At 43.2% G+C, this 22669-nt stretch overlaps 1 protein-coding gene across 1 annotated transcript in view; it reads right to left on the bottom strand.

Annotated features, from left to right (window-relative positions):
- MGLL (monoglyceride lipase) overlaps positions 1-22669 on the bottom strand; it is a 62218-nt gene that overhangs the window by 20128 nt on the left and 19421 nt on the right. Inside the window, exon 3 of the mRNA XM_009872633.1 lies at positions 19062-19168. Within this exon, the coding sequence (XP_009870935.1) occupies positions 19062-19168 (107 nt within the window). The remainder of the gene's footprint in view (positions 1-19061; positions 19169-22669) is intronic.

Genomic DNA, 22669 nt, shown 5'->3' with positions numbered 1-22669 from the left:
ACTGAAAGCTTTCTCCTCCCACAGCAGAGACACATTTGCAGAGCTGAGATATTTTTAGAATAGTGCACACACAGAGTTATATTGTTTGTTGTCTTGGTTAGGGAAAAAAAAGAAAAAGAAACAGGCAATTTTCTATACTAAAATTATTTGTGCCTTATTGCTGGGAAGCCGAGAACTAGTCATCTCACTGAAGCCATTTAAAATCTTTTCTGTACTCCAGAGATGACAAACAAAATGACCTGGTACATATCAGAGCAATCGTTAATTCTGTTCGACAAGGCAAACTGTTTCTGTCAATGTTAAGAGCCAATTCTTCTCTAATGGATACAAACATGGGGCTTTTGGCTTTAGAAGACTTGCCCATTTCTTATGCTGTTGCTGAATTTGGCTCTGAATCGCAGTTCCTTAAAAGTCTTCCTGGAACATCATGCTGCTCATGAATACAGTCTGAAAAAAAACATCTGAGTGTTTGTGTGGCAAAATAATGAGCTCTTCATGGGCTGCATTTACAAACAGCAGTCACTGTGACCAGATGAGAAATTTAAGTGTCTCCAGGGACATCATGTAATGAAAGGGGGCAAGACAGCACGCAGTATGAAAACCTGCACATACCATGGCCACTTCCCACGCTGCCTGGAGTAGGGTAGCTTTGTCCTTCCTATCACATAATCAGGAGGCTGCTGTGGTATGGCTGGTGGAAGCCAAGGCTCATGAAGGAGGAATATGGAGCCCAGTTCCTTTGCCACAATGCTCACACACAACAGTATTCCACTTTCTTCCTCAGCCCTTTCTGCAGTGCCACCTTTCAGGCCAGCCCTCAAGAACATGAAAGCAAAAGCCAGCTGAAAGGAATGCTCTTCTCTACCAAGCTATGGGGATGAATGATTTGATAACGCTGCACAAAGCCAGTGTAGATGACTGAGCAACTGCTGAGTTCCTCTGCAAAGAAGTTTCTTCTGATGATGGGTGAAATGATTCCCTTTGTCTTGGTTTGGGAGCCCCAGGATAAAAGCTCTCTGGGGGCAATCCCAGTGGGGCAGGGGGGCAGCTGTGCCCATGGGGAGGAGAGGATGGTGAAGGTGACTCCAATGGACCAATCACAGCGTCCCTTCCCATGTGCTCAGTATAAAAGGGCCCTGAGAAGGCACCTGAGGTCTTTAGTGCCTGCTGGGCTGGGGGGGTTGCTCTTGGCTTCTCTCCCTGGGCTGCTGCTGTTCCTGCTTCCTGCTTTCGTGCTGCAGAGGAGCTCTGTTCATCGAGAGAGGTTGTCTTGCCTCTGCCTCCCCAGTGGGAGCAGCACAGCTCCTTTTTTGTTTTTTTGGGCTATAATCAGGACTCTAGGCTGGGGTGCTCCCATCCGCTGCCAAGTCCAGTCTGGAACTTTTTTTCCTGCTTGGGACATAGTTGTCATCCAGAAGGTAGGGGTTCTTTATTAACGTGTTCTCTTGTATTTTTGAAAATATTTATATGCTTGTATAATGCCTATACATGGTTCAACATCTCCATTGTTATTCTAAGTGTTATTTTCTTTTTCATTATACCGATTCAAGGCTTCTTCAATCTCAAAGCATTTCTGCCTGGTCCCTGTGTTATGCTCCCCTGGAAGGGAATCACAGAGAGCATCTGTCTAAGGCTGGACTGGCCACTAAACTTTAACTTTGACACCTTTCAAATATCTCTTCCTGTGGGATGGAAATCACAATATAAATGTAAGAGATATAATCAATGAGGCACAATTTACGGTGCCTCTGAGGAGTCTCATAATCTGGCATTAAGTGATGTTATTTAAGACCCTATAATAATTTTTAACTGTTTTCTTTCAGAGATGTGCTGAGATTTTGTACTCTTCTGCCAGGAGCAGATAACTTTTATTTAACATGAGAGCTAGTTTTCAAAGACTTATTCTGGCATGACAGAGCCAGTATCATTGCTCAGATAATGCAGAAAAAATTGCATGGACTTTGTTGGAGTTAATCCAGGGCCTCGCTAGTTCGCTTGACATATATGCTACTGATCTTTTAAGGACAGAGAAGGGCCTCTATTCTACTCTCCACATATGACTTAAGATACCACTAATAGCTAGAGTTTCACATTCACTGGAAGAGAAGAGCACCCAAGGACATTCTCCCTGCTATTTTCCTTTAGCTTTAAAAACTTTTATATAACTTTCTTCTTTTGTTTTAGTATCACAAAACCCCCAAAAGGGTACAAATTTTATTTTTTTCCTAGATGAAAACAAGGATGAAAGTCTATATGCACTAACTTTCCTATCCAAGTTACAGCTTTAAAATAGCTGGGGCGCCAATTCAAAATGTCAGGGTTTTCAATGAAAAAGCCAGCACTGGAGTGGAACTGCACACTCCCCTCTCCTGCCCATTTATTCCAAAGCACGGCTGGCATGTGGGTTGGCTCTCTAACACGCACATGCTCTTAAGTCCTAAATGACAGCTTGTTTAACTAGAAAACATTTCCATTTTTTCCTTAACAAAGGCCATTCATTTCTTGCTCTTCTATTTGCCTAAAGACGGTTTCATTTGCCCTGCCTGAGAGTTTGCACAACCCGCCTGATTGTTCCCCTCCAAAGAACGCTGCAAGTTAATGACCCACCTCTTGATCTCTGCGCAGGGAGCCTTGTCCAGCACACTGCAGCAGCATCAAGTGAGCTAGTTACACTGCAAAATCCATACGTGTGCCTTGAATACTTTTATGCTTAAGAAAACAATCAAATCAATTAATTTCAGGGAAGACAGTCCTAATTCTTCCCTGCTAGCAGTAGATTAAGCATCAAGGAGTAAAGGAAGATGAAAGCAGCATCATGTAAGAACTCCCTCCATGCTGTTGGTGAATGTCTTGGGGGACAGCTGCAACTTCCCTTTCAAGCTGTCTTCAGAAGGTTCCCCTCCATGCAGACCACCCATTGGGAACCCACATCAATAACAAAACAAACAAAAAAAAAGAATTTAAAAGACATTTTTTTCACCCATTTTATTTACATGTTAAAATAAACACGAGTTCTCATCTAGAGAAGGGCTCCCAGTGGGTTCTGTTTAGTCTGTGAGATTCTTGGCACTGGAATGCTGCATTTCTCTATTCCAAAGCAATCTTGGCACAGATTTATTTTTTTTTTAGTTATATAATTGTTTCAGCAACTGGCAAATTAATAATAATGTTTTGGGAAAGTGGGAATCATGTTCTAAGATCCTGGCAAGGTGTTTTACCAATTAATCTGCAAAAAGGTCATTAAAACCCCAAAGCTCCCAAACTCCTGCATTCAGGGTCAGTTCTCCCCACAGGCTGTAGTTCCAGTTCTCAATCAACCTGTCCAAAGGGAGCTTTCTCACAGAGTTAGAGATTTTTTTTTCCTTTTTGCTTTGCTCCTTTGCATTGCCACATGGCAATGCCACCCTCATTAAATTGGATTTGTCCCCATTCCAGACAAGGCATAAAGGAAACACCACTCTTTCAGAGCTCTTTATACCCACTTTGCACAAGCTCAATGGGTGAACAGCAGGTGGATTATTTGAAATAAATGTAGGCTTTTTTGTTTGGGTTTTTTTTGTTTGTTTTTTAGTAAGGTACATCCGCACAAAGCTATAGCTCACTTAAACCCTACCAGACCTGACTGGGAGCAGCACAATTCAGAAAAAAGCATTCCAATTAAGCAGGTCTGACAGGGAGCATTCCTGGGGGGGACAACCCTGCCTAGTGTGCCAGAAAAGAGTCCCACAGCTGCAGTTGGCTTGTGTCTGGGTGCTACTTAGATGATGGACAGGAAAAGTCACGAGGAAAGTAGTGTGGCAGAAAATAGTTCTACTAAATTCACCTTGCAGCATAGCTATTGTCCTTTCTTGGTAGACATTGATTTCGTTGTTACTGTTTCAGATGTCTTTCCCTTGCAACTCTTCTCCCTGCAACTCTGAAATCCTCACTAGATACAAGTTTACCAAACAAGCCATGATCAAACAGGCACGTTATTGTTTTCTGTTCTCTATTACTCATGTCAAACTGTGGCTGGTTGACAGTAGGCAATGAATATGAGCTGGCAGGTCTGCACTTCAGTGAGCAACACACAGGTACAAGTGTCGAGCTGCTCAAGGTTACGGATCTGTATGTTGCTTTGGGGCTACACAAGCTACTTTGCAATCAGCAGCAAGGGCGTATTGGCAGCTCTGAGAAAGCTCTCTTCAAAATCTGGGTGGTATAGGTGCAAGGTTCATGAGAAGGCGCTGGACTGTGATCAGAACGGTAGGCTGTTTGAGCAGTCTCAGTTACAAAAAGCCCTCAGCCTCCTCTCCCTTCCCCCAGCCCTCTGCTGAACTGATCATGAACTTGGCACCACTATGGATCAGGCTGCTGCTCCTTAGGAATGGACAAACTGCCAGGGTCTCCCAGCACACTTTGTCTTTGGTAAATTCAGAACCAGAAAACAAGTGCAGTGTGGAGAACGTCAATTTTAAGGGATCTGGATTGAGAGCATTAGTCTTTGTACCATCTACAATTCAGCACTTTTTTATTTTTGAAGCTAAACAAGCATTCTCAAATTGGAGAGTACTGCCAAGCCCTGAATAAATCCCAGCATTAAAGATGCTATGGGTATGACAGCTTTCCTGATGAACTGAATTTGCAAGAGAAGTTAACCCCGGAGTGAGGGGATCAGTGCTGATCCTCTTGGGAATCTCACCTTGTAGTTATTCCATAACCCTTGACAATGGGGCAATACTGGGCGTAGGTGGAGTAAAGCATAGGCTTAGCTGGTTCAGAACAACTTCTGCATTGTTTGTGGTCAAGCTTCCAGGTGCAATATTGCATATAAATTCAGTCAAAGGACACGTAACTACCAAACGAGTCAATTGGCATGTAATTATGATTGATTGTTTTCCATCCACAACCCTATTCCTTAGCAGTTCCAAAAGCAAATGCTTAGCATCTGGACATGACAAAACACTATCCAGTTGCAATTCAACCTTTCTCATTTTTCTGCCTCATTCCTTTAAATATCGGTGAGATATTTTATTCCAAGCTGCCTCCTTCACTAGATGAATCTTCCCCCCATCAGACTGTGAAGAGTGGTGATTCACAGAAACAGTTCAGCATTCTTGGAGCTCAGGGATTTTTGTCTGCAAGCTCTCTGGAACTGGGTTGGTATCACGTTTGGGTTTTGTCATGAGTAACCTGAGATAAGTGAGGTGAATTTTTTTTTCCTGAGATCCCCAAGAAACTTGTAGCAGAACAGAGTGGGAGTTTCCAAACACTTTCCTGCATTGTCTACTATTGCAGTACAGAATGAGCCACATCCTGATCTGAATCCCACAGGACTGATCATATAATTAACGGGAAGGACTACCTGCAAGAGGTACTATGGCTACTAAAACTGCTGCTTTGTTGAAATGCAACAGACCATAGGCCAGACCTAAAGCTGTGTGAAATCCAGGAAAGTCTTTGGGACACCAAGCAAAAGAGCTTTTCTAGTTCAGGTCACTAAAATGTTGCCACACCAAGGTATCCTGTCATCTGAGGACTGGCTGTTGCTTACAGAAATATGCTGATGAATTTTTATTTGCTGTTTTAGTGCCTTATGAAATTGAAACGTCCCTCACTGCAACTGGCTTCCAAACCACCAGGATGCGCAGAAGACTTCAAAGTGGGCTCCACACACACCTCCAGGTAAGGCTGCTTCTAGAAGGCCTTAGGTTTTGTGAGATTTCTTGCTATTGTCATTTTGTTATTGTAAAGAAGATGCTCCAGGCTGAAAGGCATGTTACTGTGATGCTGGAAACATCTCATCTTGGTTGCAGGGTGAACCAGATGTTCTGCTTTACTAATGGACTTGGAAATTAAGAGGATCTCATTGCCAGAGGCTTTTAATTATGAAGATTATTTTTTAAAAAAAATTCTGAAAGCATTTTCCCAAATCACCATGATTCTCATAGTTCCCTGTACACCCTTTTATGAACTAAAATGATCTTTTCTCTAAAATAGTAGCCCAAGACATGTTAGCTTCTTACTAAAATAGAAAAAACAACCTTAAAACCCATGAGTCAAATCCTGGCCCCACTGAAGTTAGTGAGATTGAGCCTTCAGAGGGTACAGGCATGTATTCTGTGTGTAGAGGCATAGAACTCAAGCAATTAAGAAATAAACCACCAAACCCCATAAGAATTGCATTGCAAACACGATTTTAAATTAAAGGCATTCTGAAATTAAAAAGAAGCTGCAGTGCTGAGCTGGGTGTGTGCATGCTGGCACCATGCCTGAAGGAACAAGAGGCGAAGCTGAGGGCGTCTGGCACGTACGGGATCAGACCAGTGCCTCAAAGGGGGAAGGAGAGGCAGAAGCAAGAAAGGTCCAAAGGTTATGTGCTACACAAGTGGGAGACGTCAGCTCATGTTAGCGCACTGTCAGGCTCCGCAGACAATGTGTGAGACCCACGGAGAAATGCTCTTAACGTTTTGAGGATGACTAATAGATGGAGAAGAGGAAGACATTGGCGCTGACACGTACAGCCGTAAAGTGGGCAGGAATACACTGGGATGGGAACTATGAAGCTTCTGCATTAGAGGAGCAAGAGCCTGAAAGAGCCTGCTCAGCTGGAACAGTGTTTGCTAGCAACTCAGTTAAAAACTGAGCTTTCACCATTTGTGAAAAAGAGGGATGTCATTTGCAGGAACAAAAGCCTAGATAACCCCGGGAGTGTCTTCCTGCCTATGCTGCTAATAAGAGCATGTTTTAATAAACAAATACATGTTCTGTTTCACATTCAAAATGAATGCAAATAGGAAGAACATGATTAACTGAAAACACCAGGCACTGTAACCAAATATGTTTCTCTGCAATGCTCAGACTGATTAAAGAGAATAATCTGAACATGTGGATTGAAAAAGGATGATTTTTCCCCTCATTCATTATCTATTTTGCTTCTGGGGTTTGTTGCTGCAACATTCCATGTCTTGTCTACAGTAGCTGCTTGAGAACATTTTGTATGTTAAAAAATTCTACATCTTTTGTAAAAAGATGTCTATTAGTTTTAGGACTTGTGAGACAGTCCCTTAAAAGGGTTCATGATCTGTAACAAAATAGAGCTACTCCTAGGAAAATCAACAGGGCTAGTTAGTTATGGAGGAAATCCACCAGTTTGTATCAGGCATACCAGCTCTGTAACAACATGCCATACGTCATGAATAAGCAAATAAACAACCAACCAAGGAACATTAGAACTAAAAACCAGTATACAGCCTGCTTCTGCCTCTTTATTCTGGCACACCTAACCCTGGCCCCAACTCTCAGCCTGGTCTAAGAGCCTGGGCTGTGAAAGGACTGTGAAGCTCAGTGGAGGAGCTGATGCCCACCCACCAGGAGCCTGTTGTTGGCTTAGACCCTGTACCAGCTCAGGGCATTTTGCAAACATGGTATCATAGGTTTGCCTGGGGCAGGTCCAGGGAATCTGTTAATAGCAACTTGTGGTGAAAAACAGAATGAGGCTGCCACAGTTTTGATTAAAACACACGTGCAGCTTACGGGAGCCTTTGTTGGCATTAGAAGGTCTTGGAGGTCCCTTCCAACCAAAACTGTTCCGTGACTTCAGACCACTACTTATGTTATAAGGAAAATTCTCTCATTCCAAGTTTTGAAAAGTTTTTTTTGCTTTTGTGAATAATTTCCCCTGATACCATAGCTGCTCAGTTCAGCAAGAGCAATTTTATTCAGTAGTTTACAACGTAGGCAGGGCACACAGTGCATTAAAAATGAAGATGAAATGTCAGGTAGAGGCCATTTATTGACTAGTTATATGTTTTACTTCTGTTTGTAAAGCTGCCTGTCCTTTGCCTTTGTTTGGTGCAAATAAGAACTTTGAGTACCACACTCTTGAACTACATGCTAACCTGAGATAGACTGTGATCCTTCGACTCCTGTGAAAGGTACTGAAGGAACTTACAGAACTTCAGTACTGAAGGAAATTAGACTATGTTTTAATCCAAAAGTTATATACACAGCATATATTTTCTTCTGTACTTTTCAAATGGTGTTCAGTAACTTGGAATGGTAATTTGTAAATCAATAAGATGACAAACTCCACATCTGTATGAAGATGCATTTATAGGTGAGGAATCATCAGTAATTAGCTTCTGAAACAACCTCCTCCAAATTAGACAAAGCTAGCCACATTAATGAAATGCTGTTGCTATGGGAAAGTTGTCCCTGTAAAGGTGAAAATAAACATGCTTCCTTTTTCTCATCATGAAGATGCTGATTGTAGATACCAATAATATCTGCTTTTAAGAGGGTCATTTTTTTCACCCGTTTCAAAACCCTCTGTGCTTTCACTTTGGAAAAAACATCCTAAACGTTAGCAGTTAGGATGCTCTTCAGTGCATAAAGAGTAACTGGAAGGGTCATATGGAGATAGGAAGTTTATCTAGTTTATGCCCTTACTCAGAGTGTTTCCTATTCAACCAGGTTGCTCAGGGCTTTGTCAGGTTGAGCTTCAAATATCTCCAAGGCTAGAGATTTCCCCATCTTTCCAAATCCTGCTCCAGCATTTTACTGTCCTCATGGTGTACAACATTTTTCCTTGTACATAACTGGGACTTCTCATGCTGTGACTTGTGTCAGTTCTCTCTCATCCAGTCACTGTGCACCTCCAAGAAGAGTCTGGCTCTGCTGTCTCCACACTCACCCACTGGGGACTTGTTTACGCAATAAGATCCCCTCTTAGTCTTCTCTTCTAAGACTAAATAAACCCAGTTTTATCTCTTTGTACATCTTGTTCTCCAGTACCCAAACTGTTTTGACAGCCCTCCTCTGGCCTTGCTCCATTATGACAACATTTTCCTTTTACTGGGAAGCAAACTGGACCCAGAACTTCAGATATGGTCTCAAAAATGTTGAACGGAAGAGAATAACCACTTCTCTCGAGTTGCTGGCTATAATCTTTCCAATACAGCTCAGTATGTGGTGGCCTTCTTCACCACAAGGTCACACTGTTGACCCATGTTCAACTTGTCTGCAAGAATCCCCAGGTCCTTTTCTGCAAGGCTTTCTATTCGTTCTGTGGCCTTTAATGCTGAATGGAGTTGTTCCACCCCAGATGCAGAGTTCCACAACTACCTCTGAAACTTCATGAGGTCCCTGGCAGTCCATTTCTTCAGCCTGTCAAGCTCCCTGTGAATAGCAGCCTTCTAACATACGTTCACTTTCTACAATTTGGTACCCCTGTGAACTGGCTGAAAGTGCTCTCCGTCCCATCATCCACACCATTAATGTAAAAGGTCCACTGATAGTATGTAACATCTATTTATTATTTTTTCCTTAAAGAATGCAAATTCCTCTGACACATCTTCAGGCCAGAGTCCTTGCTGATATGAACTAATGCCCTGCCACGGAAGTCAGTAAAGGAAATTACCCCTGGGACAAAGTTTGAAGCAAACTTTCTATCTGTCCAGTAGCCCCAGAGGACAGACATAGCTAGCAACATGAAATGATCTGTTCTCTCAGCCTTAGCTCTTCAATAACCGTCTGACCCTTGTCCTCCCACCCTCAATTACCTTGCTTGCTGACATGTGCCTACAGCAAGGAAAGCCAACACTCCATCACTAATGGGAAATGCAATTACAAGTTATGTGCCTGAACCTGCTTTCTGACATGGTGACAGAGGTATCCTGGATTTACCTGAGCAGTTACGAAAGCAGAATTTGACCCTTGATGTGGAGGTTAATTTATATATGCAAAGACTGAGTAGAGATGACAATTGCCTGAATTGTTGAGACAATAGAAGCAAAATGACAGGTTGTAAAATGAAATGAGCTTAGTTCAGTCAAGGCTATTTCCTCTTTAGTTTCTCTTACTCACCAAAGTGAACCCTTTGTTCAAACAAAGGCTGTTTTATTCCTGATTATCAGGGCCACTTGTGCAAAATTCCTGTTGCTTCATCCCAACATTATTGATACTACACACAAGTTTAGTTGCTCACTTCTCTTTATCCCGGAGGGTATCTCTCATCTGAGAGGCAGATTCATGGAAGAGAAGCCAGAAGGACTCAACCCTCATGGGAGGAAGGAAGCCTTTTAAGTTTCCTGAATGAATGACATGTCTTTCCTCTGTCACGCAGTCTGTCTGTTCACAGTTAACAGTGACAGGTTGAGGAGCACGGTCTGGAACGTGGCTAGTGCCAACAGCTCCACGCTCAAAGTTGCTGTGCTCAAAAGGGAGCACTCTGTTCCCTCCGCCGCTGTGTCCCCTCTCACTGGGGCCCGTTGTTACAGCCTCACGCCTCCTTGTGTGAAAGCCAACAGCGGGGCTTTGTTCAAGAAGCAGCTGCTGAGAGGATGTACTATCTCATGGAATGACCCACTGACATTTCTCCCTCTGCTCATTAGTAAGCAGTGAATAATTAGAGGAACTAGGGCAGATCGCACGGCCCATTTCTTTCAGGGTAAAAAGCCAGCTCCTCAGATCCCAGTGTGCCCCGAAAGGGATTCCCTCATAAAGTGGGTTTGCAGCAAAGCCAGGGGAGGTGACCCTGTAACACCTTCTTCTCATCATCTAATGAAGCAAGGAAAGAGACTGGCTCATGCCAGAGCATGGACAGGACAATGCTGGAGTAAAGAGTGTCCCAGCTCTGCTTCCTGCAGAGCTCAGACCACACCTGTGCCATGTGAAGAGCAAGTTCAGCTCAACTAGCACCTGAGCCAGAGATTCTGGCTGGATGATACCTCACTGTTTATTCAATAATCTGTTGTTACAGAGTGGATCTACAGCAATGAGGAAATGATTGAGTAGTTGGAAGGAGCAGAGTAATTGGGGGAACCGAGGAAACCATAACAATTCTTTTGCAATCTGTAGTGTGGTTGGATGTGATCATCTAGTGATGTCCATGTACAGGGGCAGTGATGAAGGAGCATCTGCATTACCTTCTCCCCACCCAAACAATGCCTGCATCGGGCTCTGCGTTATGGTTATAGCACAGAACTTATCTGCCTATTATGTCACTGATTTACCGCAATTATATATCACTTAACCCCCCGCCCAAACCTGAGATAAACAGGCATGCTGAGATAAACAAGCATGCCAGGCTTGTTTTTCCACGTTTTCATAGCACACATTAGAGAACACTACGTATTTAACTTCAGATACTTCTGCTTCTATGTGTCTGCTAAAGGTCCTCACAATTTCTGAAGCCTCTTGCCTTAAAGATAGGTGCAAGACCATGTTTGCCTCATTCTTACATCAGCATTCTTACATCAGCATCAGTATTATTCTTGGGAAGTTCATGAAACAAAGAAAGTCTCATCCCCTGAGTGAAGGGGAAACTCCTCTGAGTATTCCCTGACCCTTTCCTAACCCAAATGTCTTAAGCAGAACACTCGATGGCAGCTTAGCATGTCCTGTCAGATACATCAGCTGTGTGTAGCCTTGCTGTCTCTTTATTTTCAGCTTGCTGTGGTCTAGCTGCCTCCTGGCTCGACAGTGTTGTTTCATCTGCCTTCACCAGACAAACAAAATAAGAGCCGCACTTGCATTTCCAAGTCCCAGCTTGTGGCTTCCTCTAGCGCATGAGACGCTGTAGGTATTTGCTCTCATGATTCACCTTGGGTTTTCTTGCTGCTGTGTAGTTGCTCTGCTCAAGCGGAAACGATGCTTACTGCCCTGAAAGATGCCATGTGGTGCAGGCAGGGATTCAGGACCGTATGATCCCAGTGTGAATGAAGGGCAAGCGCTGAAGCGATAGAATCACTGCTGAGATGACTTCATGAGAGCAAGACTGGGCTGCAGAAATCTTTAATGAGCTTCTCAAAAATAACAATAATAGTGTGCACACCTCCACTTAATAAAACCCATCTCAAAGTACTTAAAATTGCCCATTGTGCCAGTGAATACTCCCCTTGGGCTACAATTACAGGCACATTTCAGCATCACTGTATCGTAGGAGGTGTATCCAGCCTACTTCTTCCTGCATGAGCTGTGGCCCCTCTGGGAGGCTCAATCTTGCAGCCACCAACAGAGCCTCACTCCACACAGCAATCTGGGTGAAAGCAAGAGAAAATACACTACCCTGTTGAAAGACTGTGTTCAAAAGCTTGTCCAATGTATGGGGAAGGTAGCAGTAAGAATGATTTTGCCTATAATTTCAAAGATGCTCAAACCGAATGACCTGTTTTCCCACGTAAGCTGTCACAGATGCTCTGAGATCCAGTGCTACATGACCAGCCATCACTCCAGAAAAGCTGGAGGTGAAAAGTGACTGTTTTCACTTTGGCTGGTGGGCAGGCTGGTCTCCCAGCTCATCCTGAGTTCATCTTGCTTTTCGGTCTTCAAGTTCATAATTCATGTCTGTGATGGGAGAACTGCACACTGTAGCCCTACTTTACATGAGAATGTCCTCAACCGAAACAGAGTTAGAAAGGGGTTGTGGAAGTAAGTTTACTAATTAGTTATTTGTTTTATAGGATGACTTTGCTCCAGGTTCTTACAGTTTTCTTACTGCTTAAGGAATTATATGTACTGCAGTATCTGAACTCTCACCCTGTAATTACGTGCTGTGGTTTCACCTTCTGTGTGCCCCACACATACTAAGCATTCCTCACCACCGCCCTGGAAGGCAGATAAATCTGATGGCTACCTTTATTCAACATCTAGAGAAGGAAAGACCAGGGAGAGCTAGGCTGGTTTGGGACCATACTGAATACCAAGTCAAAACAGGGATAAAACAGCACTGGCTTTGCCAGCCAGGTCAAAGGGCCACCTCCTCTGGGATCTCCCTGCCAAGAGAAACCCATAGCAGATGTTTGCAAGAGAGGACATGAGAGGTGGGAGAGGCCAGCATGACTTTTCTGTGGTACACCCCCTCAGGTTCCATCCCTGCCCACACGCCAGGCAGCACACATCCCTGCCTGCGCTTGACATCGCAGCCGTGTTTACAGCTCCATCTTCCCCCGGGTTAAAAGGGGAGAATGGGTGAATTCCAGACAGGGCTCACAGGTCCATATGACGCTTAAGACGGATCAAGGGTCAAAGAACGATTTAAGTGTTCCCTTATATTCCCGTTGGTTTTGCTCTGTCACGAGCTTGCAGTTTTCAGAGCTATATGCACAAAGATTTATGTCCATACACTCGTAATAATGTGGGACAAATTAATCACCCCTTAGCAGCTCTCTCTCCACCCTAAATTAATTATCATAAGAGACTGAAAGACAGACCAGTCAAGATAATTTGAAGAACGAAAGAGCTACTTTTCCCATAGGGAATGTACTTGAAAAGTTTAATCTGGAGCTCTGAAGAACTTCCTTGCTTGGCAATTCCAACAAAGCGTCAGCGGCAAATGACCCCACAGCAGTCCTCATCTGACAGATACGAACAGGGTACTAAATAAATAAATAGTACAAATATTAAAAGAAGGACTTTTCCTGACTCTTGAAGAACAGGGTTTTATGCAGAGGAAATGCAGGGAGAGAGAGGAACTCAACCTGAGAGCTGGGCCCCAACTATCCTCCTGCCTTTGCAGTCACCACTCCGGTCTGTGAACTGTAACAGCACCTTCCATCCTTTCTCACAACACTTGCATCTGGGAAACACCCTGGTCTTGCATGACGGCAGATCTCGCAGCCTGCCAGCCATGCCAGCCTGCCACAGCAGCTCTGCCTACAGTGTGCAGTAGCCTCAGGACCTGTACTTATGCACAGGGCTGGGCAGCACCATAAATTTATCCTGGAAAAACAACTTCCATTGCTTCAGAAAAAGCCCCAAAGAGGATGCACTAATATAGGTACACAGGTAGTGCTATTTTCTCTTTCCTAGCCAAGGAGAGCGTCTGTCCAGGCGTCAGCACCCAGCAGCTGCTGGTGTGGTTCAGGTAGTACAACTTCACGTGCAAGCAAATTCCAGCTTTGTGTGAGGTTCTCCCTGCTGTGGGAGGCACGAACGAGAACAGGATTCGTGGTGAGAACAGTCATTTTGCGCTCCTGCAAAGGCTAATGTGTCCATACCTGTGGTTATTTCCAGTAGTGCATATGGAAGATTTTATTTCCCAGCAATGTTCACACACTATGCTGAAGGCCAGCAGCACTTCTCTGGGGGAAAAAAAAATGCCCATAACCCATTCTAAGCCTCCTGCCAAAGGAAATGCAGATGAGTGCCATTCTTTCCTGTGCCTCTGTAGAAAAGCAGTTTAAACTTTTCCTGCTCCAGCGAGGCAGGCTCAGTTGGAGGAGACGGAAAGAGAACAGATTGCTATGGGTAAGCGGGCCCACACCCAGCCTTGCTGACAGTCACCGAGGAAGAGTTGTGCTGCTCTGTGAGGAAAGCAGCTCTGTAGAACGCTTGCCAAGGCTTTCCCATCTCCATCCCTGGAGATCACCCGAAGCCTGCCTGATCACATCATCGGGGAGTGCTGCTCTCCAGGAACATTCCCTCACGCTGATGTGCATGAGCTGTCACTTCTCACTCTCAGTGCTACCCTAATTCTTTTTCTTATTAATGCTGACATCCTTCTTAGTCATCTTCCCCTTCCCAATTTGACCATGTTTAGTCCTTTTTAACCTTTCTGTGTAGATCAATCCTTCCCAGTGCTATGAATAAATAAAAGCCTTCTGTTCTCATCAACAAAATGGTCTTTTAACAGTTGCAAGAACAACATAGCAATCACTTGGAAAAAAATAAAAACGCAACACAAACCAAAACCAGCTAATATTTGATGCATTTAAAAATCTCTGTTCCAGCTATTTCCTACTGTTTAGAAATAAGTGCTTTGATAAATAGAGAAAACAGTGAGAAAATTAATGGGGAGCACAAGCAGCAGTAGGAGTCTGAGAGGGACCTGCTAACCCATCAGAAATGCTCACCACACACGAAGTAGCGGCGGGGCTCAAAAAGAAAGCTGAGCTTCGGTTAGAAACATCTAAGGAATATGAATAAGCTGTTAGAGCTGCAACCTTTCCCTCTGCTTTGATCTGACGTTACGCATAATTCGAGAGTGAGAAATTCAACAGCTTCAAAGAGGGTCAGCGAGCCAGAGGTCTCTGTATACCAAGACAGGTAGAGGGTTTATTCTACCTGGAGAGAGAGGGAGGTTGGAGGGGCTTCGTCCAGCCATGTTACCCCCAAGAAGCACCAGCAAGTCTAAGTGAAAAGGAGGGCCAGTGCTCCCACTGATAAAAAGTGCAAGTGAGAAGTAAAACACATTTTTGTGGCCCTCGCATCTTGGAAATGCTTTTGTAACTGCTATTAGTTGACATGTACTTTTGAAGGTGAAATTGCGGTTGTTCTGGGCTCTGGCCATGTAATGCAACCATAGAGAATAAGATCTCAGCAAATGAGATGTTATAGGAAGAGAGATGAGCATGGCTGGAACATCATGTGCTTTACCAACTGAAAATGCTTGGTACGAGAAAACAAAGCCACATTTTCTATCCTTTATTCTCATTTTCCTTGGCTCTCAGTTTTACAGATCCCTATAAATACTGCATTATAACTAAAGGAGCTGCAATTTGCCTGTGCCTGAATGAAGAATTACAATACCATTCCAGTTTGATGAATCTCCCAGGGGTATTCCTTCTAAGAGGGCTTTCCTAAATTGATTGCAAATAACCTAATATGTTTGTCTGTATCTTTTTTCCATCATCAGAATGTTGCCATAAAAAAAAATAATAGTAATATAGAAAAGGAATTGAAAAAGCGAGATTTCATTTCAAAATACCTAAAGTTTGCAGAAATGCATAACAAGGTCATCCCAGCAGCCTTAACTCTGCCTTCATGAAGCTGCATGCCAGGCAAACCCAGAAATCATGGGGAAGAGTTACCTACTTATTAAAAAAACCCCTACTTATTAAAAAAAGACCACAGGAAAAACCACTGTATTACAAAGAAATACCCTTTTCCTCTTCCATGGGATTAACATAAAATAAAGGAATTTAATAGTTTCAGATGTAAGGTAGGATTAAGGGGTCTTCTGGAGTTAAATTTTCACTATCATGATGGAATATTTTCAATATGTATCTATGAGGTCCAGCAGTCTTGAGATTACTATGAAACACCCCAAAGAGTAAAGGTACAAAACCTCACACACTAAGAAAAGTGAGCCCATGATACTTTATGTGAGGCAACACCAAGACAGAAGTTTGGTGAATATCGTTACTCTGTGAAGCGCCAATCCTTTTGCTGAAGCCTTGCGTAACAGGAAACAGTGGTGCAGAGCAGCCTTCGGCAAGATTTAGAGCCACTGTGTGAGCTCCTACAGACTCAGCAATATAAATGGAAATTATTTTTCCTTCTTTTGACTGAAGGATAGACACAACATAAATCAGTCAAGTCACGCATGCTACAGACCTAGTAACTTCCCAACTCATTTGGGAAATCATGCTAGCCACGCTGTGGAACTGCATTAATAATCTCATGGGTAATGTGCCTAAATTGGGAATTTTATCCACAAGAATGCCAGAACCAGAACAAATGTCCAGGTCAGAAAATCTATGCCAAGCTCAGAAGACTAAGAGCCAGCATAAGCAGTGGGGAACAGAAAGCAATTATTTTGCTAAAACAATTGAATAATTAATTAATATAACCCAAAGATATCCAAAGGATGAGATGCAAAGGAGGAACACACTGTAGAAGTGATTTAGAATAGATAAAATGGTGGAGAAAAATTATAAACTTCCTAGTCTGATTTGAGCAAATTTGGCAATAGAGGTGTTTATGTCCTTCAGCTCTTGCTGGCATCCAGCTCAGGCTGTAACCTCTAATCCACCAAACAAAGTTTAGCCTCAACGCTTACCTCTTTAAGTGCAAAAATTATTTTACAGCGCCTAAAATATGTTTCTTGTCTTTCTAACTTACAGTGAATCTAGGCTCAGTCAAATTAGCTCTTTGTGTAACACGACTCTGTTTCCATTGTTCTGCTTTTGTGTTCCTCTTTACCCTCTCCCCATTGCTGATGAAGAAAACCAAACCGAATTTAAAAGAAAACTGTAGGTTTGACTGGGAAAATCAAGTCGTTAGCCTGCCTGAGCAACCAGATTTGTACTAATTGAAGTGAACTAATTAATCCAGCAACATCAGTCTATAGAAAAAACATAAAATATTTATGCTTCTCTAGTGAAAAATACATTCAAGGAAAAAGAAAGCAAGTATCTGTCTCACAATACTGCCTGACAAGATCCTTTACCCCAAAGGCCCTTCTCCATATCAAGTCCATGTGATAAATACAATGTTTTATCATTTCTACTAAGTTTGTTTCTTCAAATAGTGTTATTTCAACTCTGCTTCTGAAAACCATTATCAAGTTTTACGGGAATGAGGAACGAGGTCACAACGTTAACCGGGCACAGTGAGCAACCGCAGCCTCTCACAGGCCCACAGGACCTCAACAGACAGCTGGTTTGTCTTGGGGTTCAGTAATTTTTTTTGTAATATTGTCTGTGATTTACTAAGAGCAGCTGCAGAAAGGACAGCATGTGGCCTGTCCCATCGCCTTTCTCATGAACTTTATGCCACACAGATAAATAGAGGAATGGAGACACTTTCTACTGGGATTACTGGAGATTCCTGCCAGTCTACGTCCAACTGGGAAGTATATCGAAATGAATGAATCAACACTTAGAAATATCATGCCTATCTAGGGGGAGACTGATGTCGTCAGTAACGACACCTCTGCGTGGGTCAACTGTCCTTGTAGAGCCAGCCCTGAATATGGCACATGATTTGCTGTCCAGAAAAATCACAGGGGTTTTATTTATTTTCCTTGCAAGCTGTCCTGAGGACTAGGTATTTGCTTTCTCAGGGAAAATACGGGCTTCATTTCAACCATGTCTGTGCTGTGATTTAAAGGGAGTCATGAGAGCAAGTGTGAGGGGAAGCCTTGGTTATTTGGATTCAGTGGGGTTTTACCCTCCCTCTCACAGACTAAATGGTGCAATGCCTCAACTGCATTCAGGATCTTCAAGCTCCAGTTAAGTAGTTCTGTCTTTGAAGAGATCTAGGGGCAGGTCTGAGCCTCAGCTTCAACCAAGTAAATTGCAGTATAGTTTCCAGCATATTGCACTGTAGTGTCCAATGTATTGCATCAATGCAATACTTTCCAATGTTAGTGGATGATCTGTCAGGAGATCAGATTTACATGACCTGAGATTCATCCCATTTCAACCTGTGAGTTCAGAATTGGGCCTTGCCTTTTGTCCATTGCCATCATTAATCTCATTGATTCATTTTGCTAATACCTAGAGTGACTCTCGCAGGGAGGTAGTGAGCTGCAACAATAAAAACAAAGCAAAGACTTCCAAGCACAGGGAAGCCGTGAAGTTGCAAGAGTCAGGTGTGACAGGAGGCTGCTGAAAAAACAGGATAGATGGTTCAATTATGTTATCAGGATGTGCTAGTCCATGTGCTGCAGGATATCTGGTGATACCCAGCACATCTACATTACAGGATGAAGCACAGAGCAGAGATCTTCAAGACAGAAGAGGCTGGGACAGTGAGTCCGCACAGCACAGCATTGCCCAGACCTTCTGGCTGAGGGCTGAGGTGCAGGTGCTGTGTTACTGCAGCCCTGCACACACTCAAGCTACCTTCTCAGCAGAGCTGAGGTATGCACAGCCAGCTCTGGTGTCTCTGCTAGACTGCAGAAATGTGTCCCAAGACAGGTCTGTGATGACTCCATGCCTCTCCACGTCCCAGGGGTGCAGCTGTATATGAAAGCTATGCTGTCATTTCAGCCTCCCTTTTGGACTCATTTATGACATCGACCATGAATTCAGCACAAATGGCTCCACTGCTTCCGCAGTGGACTCTTGACACCACAAGAGGTAGGTGAAAAAGAAATAATTCCCTACAGAGAGGTTAATATAGCATCAGCAGTAATGTCAAGGACCAGGATGAGGAAAACTCAAGGTAAAAAGGTATATTTTTTCACAGATTCAATATGCAGATCCTTACAAAGCAACAGATGATCCCTTTCTTATTTATGTCAACGTGTAAATATTGATTGACTCTTCTCTCACTGCTGAGTAGCTTTAATGGCATTTACTTCAGTAAAGTCCTGAGCTGCTGTAAATCAAGTACTGTTGTGGGCTACTCACCATGGTCATGGGCAAAAACAAACAAGTTAAGTCCTGTCAGCCTCTGGGCCAAGTCATCATAGCGGCCGCAGTGTTCCCCAGCGCCATGAGCGATAAACACGAGGGCCCTAAATGGAGCATTAAGGTATAGATCATTAACTTGGCAATCAACCCACAAAGGCTTCAGCGCTGCAAGAAAAAACAGCATATTCAATGTAGCAACAGCACTTCAGACATCAGCAAATACAAGGCACGTATACAGTGGCCGAGGTGAGTTTGAACAGTGGGGAAATGATTGCCGTCCCCACCTCCACTGACCTGGTCTTCACCAGGTGGTAGCAGGACAGAGCACATGGAAGTCGGCTGCTCGTGGGACAGCCCTTTCCCATTTGCCTGCCACCAGGGTCTGCTGCAAGTTGAAGATGCAGATGGGCACTGGCAGCAATCCTTGAGCTGGGTAACTCCTGCTTGGGCTTGAGGCATCTACACTGCTCCTACAGTGTAAGTGTTGCCATCAATTTCTTTTAGGATTGATATTTCTCTGTGGTTTCCAATACAAATATTGTCTGTAACTTTATCACTTATAAAATTGTCTGATGCTACAGAGCACACTGAAAGATGAAATTTCAGCTAAAGAATAGGTATCAAGTAGAGTTCAGAACTTCGTTTGGAGTTTGGAACTTTATCTTTCATCCCAAATTTTAGTAGTTTTACAATTCCAGTTTCTGCCCCAAAACAGTTGCTTCACATTGGTGACTAAAGTTACTCTTACACAGCCACTGTACAATTACAGACAGGGATGATAAAAAAACAGTCTAAGAGACACTTCTTTCTGAAAGACATGCAAATATTTATCTTCTAAGATTCCAGTTTTACCAATGATACTTTACTTTTACTGGAATGGCATCAAGTGAACGTGCCTGAAGTCAAACAAACCATCTCAATCTTTTTACTGGACAAAGTTTGTACAGAATTAGACTAGAACTATAGCAGAGGTAGTAATGAAATTACAAGAGTTTTGCTGAATTGGACAGGTGACTATTTAAAATCCAGCTTTAGCAACATAAACATAACTTGTTCCTTTAAAAGTACCATCTCTCATTGCAACATCAGCAACCACAAAACAGCCTGAAGGCTACAAGTTAGACATTTTCAGTACATTAACTCTGAAATATTAAATGACCTGACAACATAAAACAGTGACAGAAGTTTACAGCTAGTGAATTCCTCAACTTTATTTTGATTGAGGTTTTGAATACCTTCTTGGACAGTGTATTAGGCGATAAACTGCTTTGATCTTAATGTATTTAAACTTTAAAAAGATGTTGGATGATGTAGAAACTCCTGCTTTAGCTCTTTGATTAGGACCTGCTTCAAAGTATTTGCTCATGAAACAACTTGAGAGAGATCATCCATCAAAACTAGAACGATTTTACAGAGCAAACAGGAAGGCAGCAATGTAAAGATGCTCCAGTATCTGTCTAATACTAATTAGCAAGAGTGGGGTTAGGTCATGTAGCATATTTAACTTGCTGTGACTTACAAATGTTCTTTAGCATCACTGAAGGTTTTGAAACGATCAGTGAGGAGCAGTCATTTCTTCCTTCATCATCTTCCCCAGTCAATAGATCTGTCAAGTTATCAATGCATTTGCCAGACAGTCTGACTCTCAGACTGTGGGATCTATTATTATAGCTCCAAATACTGAAGTGTATTCCACTGCAGAGAATGTTAACCTTCTGCAGCAGAGGCATCATGGCTTTATGTGTCCCACCTCTCCCAGTTGCAGGCAGCCCAGCAGAGATATTGTGGCCAGGGCTGGAAGAGCGAGACATTATCCTATACATGTCCCTGAAAACTAGAGGCACCATCCAAATGCTTTTTCTTCCACCTATGTGTAATGGTCAGGTACCTCAGCCCTGGCCCTGGGTCACCTAAAGAGACATCACAGTCCCCAAGTGTGGGGCTGGCAGATCTGTCAAACATTCAGAAATGCAGCAGGGAGGAGGGGGGCGAAGCAAAGCCAGGCTGCTCTCCACAGGCTCTGGACTCTGCAGTACAGCAAGCAGTGGCGCTGCGCACATAGGACATCAGTGCAGAAACTAAGGAAATGTGAGAGAAAATTCCTGTGTACCCATGATCTTGATATTCAACAGACTCAGCCAGGCTAAGCCTCTCTGCTGTACACCTCCTGTTACCTCCTGTTACCTGGCTCTTGACAGCTTCCCTGCTCAGTGTCTTACTAAACCCCTCAGTTACTCTTTAGAGGACCTATATTTTTTTCTGCTGACTAGGCACAGAGACTAAGGTGCAACTTGACTGACTGAATTACAGCCCTTCACTTCTCAGAGAAATATTTGAATGTATGCACCAAAATGCATTAAGTGAATGAAACCTAATAGGAAGCTGGCAAAGAGATCTCTGCCAGGAAATTCTTGCTGTTGTTTCATCCCCTCTGACAGCAAAGCCCTAATTTTGCTTTCATTCACACTGATGCAGCACCATGACTTTGCTTGACAGCATCCTGCTTGCTGCTTAGACCCCTTATCTTCTGTGAAACCAGTGCGAAAAAAAACAAACCTCAATGCTTCAGAGAGGAAAGGAGTTCCTGCAAACCTCTCCTCTCATCTAGCATAATTGCCTGGCTTGGCAGAATTGAGCCTTTGGACACCACAGGGAAGAGACCTCGGTTAATATTTGTCTGCAAAATACCAAATAAAATTCCCAAGACACTTTGTGCCTTAAGAGCCCTAATGGCTCCCAACAAGACTTTGATACTTCTGAAAGTTTTGTCCCATCAGTAGTCATAAACAAAGAGTAAAATTTCCAAATCGTTATGTCAAAACAGAAGTAGCTTGTTTTGTTGTTCAACAAAAAATAAAGAGTGACTTTACTGACTAAAAACTAGGTCGTATCTACACAGCTCTGGCTCCAGCTTTGGCGTCTAAGCACAGGAGCCATACGTTAAATACAGCAGTCTGAAAAACTGAAATTAGCATGAGTATCATCTGAGCAATGATTGAGGGACATGGCTCTTTCACCTAATCTCCTATTTTCTGCAACAAAACAAGTTTAAATTCGGCAAATAATACCCAAAGGCATCATAACAAATACACAGCTCAAAATATTTTCACTAGCAAGCTGGCATGAAAACACAATGAGTGATTAGATTGACTGACAGCAGTTCTTTTACTGTATGTAAACATTTTTACAGACAGCCCCGCTCTCGAATCGCAGCCTGCTCTTTCCTACTGCACTGGCTGGAGTAACAGAATATCAGAGATTGCTTTCAACAGAGCAGTTTAATACAGAAACCCTGCAGGCTTTAAGATTTTGCAGGACTGCAGTGCCTCTGTGCACGACCTCAGTGGAAATTCTGTTTAAGCAAGGGTCACATATTGGCTGTATATCAATTTGATCCCAGGGAGAAATTTCTTCACCTCCAGCTCTTGCAATTGCGCTGGTGAAATCCTTGGAAACTCACACATCTCAGGGAGAAAACACTGTGCACAGCCTGCAAAGGAGACTGGCCTGTGCCTGAACCCAGGCTAATGCCAGCCTCTCTAACCGCAGGCTGAGAAACCCAGCGCATCTTTGGGTGCTTCAGCTGGTTTTGGCTGGTGGAACTG

Source organism: Apaloderma vittatum, unplaced genomic scaffold (genome assembly GCF_000703405.1).
Source record: "Apaloderma vittatum isolate BGI_N311 unplaced genomic scaffold, ASM70340v1 scaffold17417, whole genome shotgun sequence".
NCBI classification, from domain to species: Eukaryota; Metazoa; Chordata; class Aves; order Trogoniformes; family Trogonidae; genus Apaloderma; species Apaloderma vittatum.
The sequence above is the reverse complement of the archived record's forward strand: the minus strand, read 5'-3'. Positions and strand labels throughout refer to the sequence as shown.